Raw genomic sequence first — 4,883 nt, forward strand, 5'->3', positions numbered from 1 at the left:
TTTTTTTTTTTTTTTTTGCTGTTGAAAAAACATTTTTTTCCAACATGTTTTCTCACTGATTGTTGTTGTGGACGTGTTGCCTTCTTGACTTTTGTATATTAATTTTCTACCCCACTATCTTCCTTCCTGAAATTCTCTTCATGTTGATCAGTTCAATTCAGTTGCTCAGTCGTGTCTGTCTCTTCGTGACCCTGTGGACTGCAGCACTCCAGGCCTCCCTGTCCATCACCAACTCCCAGAGTGTACTCAAACTCATGCCCATTGAGTTGGTGATAACATCTAACCATCTCATCCTCTGTCGTCCCCTTCTTCTCCTGCCTTCAATCTTACTCAACATCGGGGTTTTTTCCAATGAATCAGTTCTTCACATCAGGTGGCCAAAGTATTGGAGTTTCAGCTTCATCATCAGTCCTTCCAATGAATATTCAGGACTGATTTCCTAGTTGGAACTGGTTGGATCTCCTTGCAGTGCAAGGGACTCTCAAGAGTCTTCTCCAACACCACAGTTCAAAAGCATCAAGTCTTCAGCACTCAGCTTTCTTTATAGTCCAGCTCTCACATCCATACATGACTACTGGAAAAACCATAGCTTTGACTAAGACAGACCTTTGTTGGAAAAGTAATGTCTCTGCTTTTTAAGATACTGTGTAGGTTGGTCATAACTTTCCTTCCAAGGAGCAAGCGTCTTTTAATTTCATGGCTGCAGTCACCATCTGCAGTGATTTTGGAGCCCCCAAAATAAAGTCTGTCACTGTTTCCATTGTTTCCCGATCCATTTGCCATGAAGTGATGGGACCGGATAGCCATGATCTTAGTTTTCTGAATGTTGAGTTTTAAGTCAACTTTCTCACTCTCCTCTTTCACTTTCATCAGGAGGCTTTTTAGTTCCTCTTCACTTTCTGCCATAAGGGTGGTGTCATCTGCATATCTGAGGTTATTGATATTTCTCCCGGCAATCTTGATTCCAGCTTGTGCTTCATCCAGCCCAGCGTTTCTCATGATGTATTCTGCATATAAGTTAAATAAGCAGGGTGACAAGATACAGCTTTGACGTACTCCTTTCCCAATTTGGAACCAGTCTGTTGTTCCATGTCCAGTTCAAACTGTTGCTTCTTAACCTGCGTACAGATTTCTCAGGAGGCAGATCAGGTGTGTATAGATTTTGTCTTACTTTGGTGTCGTTGTATTTGCTTAACTTTTTTAAAAAGAAATTCTTTTTCTGTGTTTTGGAGTAGTTTAATATTGGTGTTTTCTGCACTTAAACATTTGGGAATGATCTATGAAGCTCTCTAGGCCTGGTGCTTTGTGGGTGTGGGGGACTCGTGTGTAACTTTTTCTAATTTTTCTAACTTGTTTGTTTAGCTTTCCCATCTCCTTTGGAGTTAGTTTGGATAAATTACATTTCCCTAGAAAAATGAATCACTTTGTTGACTTTTCACATTCACTTCTGTGCGGTTGAACAATGTGTTCTTTTATTATTATTTGATTACTGCTGTGTCTTTGCTATTTGTTATTTCTTGATTAGTTATTTGCTTTGCTATTTTTTCCCCTGAAGAAAGACCTATAAGACCTATTTGCCTCATTTACAGGCTAATTTGTTCAGTTTTTGTGACTGTACCATGGGCTTCCCTGGTGACTCAGACAGTAAAGAATCCACCTGCAGTGCATGAGACCTAGGTTCAATCCCTGGGTCAGGAAGATGCCCTAGAGAAGGGCATGGCTACCCTCTCCAGTATTCTTGCCTGGAGAATCCCTTGGACGGAGGGGTCTGGGGGGCTACAGTCTATGAGGTCGCAAAGAGTCCGACACGACTAAGCAACTAACATACACACATTTTCTTAATTTCTCTCTACTTAATTTCTTAATATTCTCTCTACTGTCATTTCTTAGTTCAAATTAAAGAATGACAAGAGAGTGATAAAATTTTTACTCTGATAATTTCCCAGGTACTTCACCGCTTTTTCCTTCTTCTGCCATAGGGATTAAGGAAGGAAACAGTTCTATTGATATTGTGCTTATACTGTGGCATTCAGTAGTCAGCTCAGATTCTGTTCCCATGAGATTAGCTGAAAATGTTTCAATTAAATAGAAGCGGAACCAAGTGCCAATGTGTTGTTTAATTGATAAAGTGTGTGAAATTATTTTGTCCGATTTCAATTCTGGGACACTATATATTTTTAAAAATATACTAGTGGATTTAACTGATGAAAACTTAGGTTTTTATTTCATTCTATTGTACAGAAGTTAATAGAACTAATTTTAATTAAAAATTTAAAAGTTAAATTAGTATTTCAGAAGAATTTTCGTGCAAATTTGCTTATGAGCTTCTTAACGTAAAGAACAAAATGCGTTCTACCTCTTGAATTCTGCTTAAAATGGAGCTGATACTGTTTTAATTTAGACTTCAGGGCTTTGGGGTGGGGAACAGTAAACAAAACCAAAATACTTAGAATATTTAAGAGACATAGAGGGCTTCCCTTAGTGGCTCATCTGGTAAAGAATCCGCCTGCAATGTGGGAGACCTAGGTTCAGTCTCTGGGTTGGGAAGATCCCCTGGAGAAGGGAACAGCTACCCACTCAAGTATTCTGGCCTGGAGAATTCTATGGACTGTATAGCCCATGAGGTTGCAAAGAGTTAGACATGACTGAGCAACTTTGACTTCACTTCACTTCAAGATACATAGAATATCCCCCACTCCCCTGATTTCACAGATTGTGAAAACTCGGTGAATGTTTTTCTACCCAGTGACTACAGGAAACGAAAGATAAACAGATTTAAATGCCAGTAGAACAGGTATTTTTTTTTAACACTTCGATCTGTGGGGCCATTTTTAACTTTTGCATTTTTTTTCTTTTTCTGCCATCATATCATCACGTGACAGCAATCACGCACCGAATCTGAAGGTCATTTCAGAAAGGTGTCGTTTTGTATTTGCTGTGGATGCTCTTCGGTTCAGTTCAGTTCAGTTGCTCAGTCGTGTCCGACTCTTGGCGACCCCATGGACTACAGCACGCCAGGCCTCCCTGTCCATCACCAACTCCCGGAGTCTACCCAAACTCACGTCCACTGAGTTCGTGAATCCATCCAACCATGTCATCCTCTGTCGTCCCCTTCTCCTCCCGCCTTCAATCTTTCCCAGCATCAGGGTCTTTTCCAATAAGTCAGTTCTTCCTATCAGGCGGCCAAAGTATTGGAGCTTCGGCTTCAGCATCAGTCCTTCCAATGAATATTCAGGACTGATTTCCTTTGGATGGACTGGTTGGATCTCCTTGCAGTCCAAGAGACTCTCAAGAGTCTTCTCCAGCACCACAGTCCTTAGCTCCCTGCTGCACACAAACCCCCATCGCAGGTGGAGACTGTCAGGTCTGAGGTGACAGGCAGGCGTGAGGTTAATGTCTGTGTTCTCCGACTTCAGTGTCTTCGGAGAAGTGAATGATGGTCTGGTGCGGGGTCCTTGTGCTGGACCGTCCACCAGCTTGTGAAGCAGGATAGTGGGGCGGGGTGGGGGGCGGAGGGTGCTGAAGGGTGGCCCCTAGGCTCGCTGGGCAGGGGACATCCCGCTGAGCTGCTCGTGCCTTTGCCAGTGTGTCCTCATCTTAGCGTCACTGAGGAAGAAGGTAAAGAAGAGGGTCTTCCCTGTGTCATCCTTCTGAGGGGGTCGTCATACACGCTCCTGTGCCTGGTGGCTCTGAATCTGCCATTCCCCCAGGCCCTGCTCTTTGCCCTTTTGAAACCGGACCTGTGTTGGGATTGTCCAGTGGGAATCAAGCTGTGTCCGGAAGGTGGTGGGGGGATAAGATTCTACCCCCTTGGACCCCCAGGGCCGGGCCTTCCCCACAGTGCCGTCCGGGTATCTGTCTGTGACAAGTGTCCACTGAGCGTCTTCATCTTGGACCACGTTGATGGTTCCAGAGGCCGACTTTGCTAGTGAACCAGGCGGATGAAAGAGCCATGCTAACGTGTCGGGTGGCTCTCTCCCCTCCCCAGGAAATGCTGTCCGGAGTGGTGGTCATATCTGGGAAGGACTCAGTCCAGCACCAGGGCCTCTCCCTGACGGTGGAAGGAACCGTGAACCTGCAGCTCAGTGCCAAGAGCGTGGGGGTGTTCGAAGCCTTCTATAATTCCGTTAAGGTAAGAATGCCTGACTTGCACGTTTTTAGTTCCTTTTCCAAGTGTTTGGGGTTGGTTTGCACGTGCTGCCTCAGCTTCATTGTTGTTATTTTGCTGGGAACGGTGGCAGGCGTGCTTTTACGACTCAGTAATCAAACTGAAAAAAACACATGCAGATATTTTGATTCTGAATATATGCTGTTACCGAAAGTCTGCTTGTGTTTATTCTCATCAGACAGGGTTAGGGGGACTTGAGGGGGATACCTTCAGCCCTTACAGAGCCCAGTGTGCTCTGGGAAACTGTGCCTGGGCCTTCTCACCTCTGACCTTCCTAAAGCAAAACTGTTATTATAACTGTTATTTTAGTCCAGCTGCATCCAGGTAAGAATGCCGGTGGAACCCTTCTTTCCTGTTGCTTGAGGGTCTGTGTTCTAGGATGTAAACTTTCTGCTGTACGTAGTTTCTTTTTCCTGAAGGGCAGATTTAACTCTTTTAAGTTCCGAGGAGGAGGAGTTAAGGGGAAAGAAGGGTTCACAAAGAGCATGCAGATTTCAGGGCCTGTCCACGTGTCCCCACAGCTTTCTTTTCTTTTCCTCCATCAGCACTTGAGAGACTCGCTTCCAGAGTTGTGGGTTTTCTCAGTGTGGTTGTAAACCAAGGCTTGGAGTACCTTCCCTCAGGAAGGTGTAGTGCCTGCCGTTGAGGCACGTGTGCGAACAGTCTGCTCCCAGGGCCCAGACTGCCCGGGTGCCTGGAGCTGGGGCCGGGGGGT

The 4,883-nt window shown here is 44.9% G+C and overlaps 1 protein-coding gene across 1 annotated transcript in view; it reads left to right on the plus strand.

The window, feature by feature from the left end:
- Window positions 1–4,883, plus strand: part of DSCR3 (Down syndrome critical region 3) — a 33,415-nt gene that overhangs the window by 15,794 nt on the left and 12,738 nt on the right. Inside the window, exon 4 of the mRNA XM_010834978.1 lies at window positions 3,989–4,132. Coding sequence (XP_010833280.1) covers window positions 3,989–4,132 — 144 coding nt within the window. The remainder of the gene's footprint in view (window positions 1–3,988; window positions 4,133–4,883) is intronic.

Source organism: Bison bison, unplaced genomic scaffold (assembly GCF_000754665.1).
Source record: "Bison bison bison isolate TAMUID 2011002044 unplaced genomic scaffold, Bison_UMD1.0 scf7180017864037, whole genome shotgun sequence".
NCBI classification, from domain to species: Eukaryota; Metazoa; Chordata; class Mammalia; order Artiodactyla; family Bovidae; genus Bison; species Bison bison.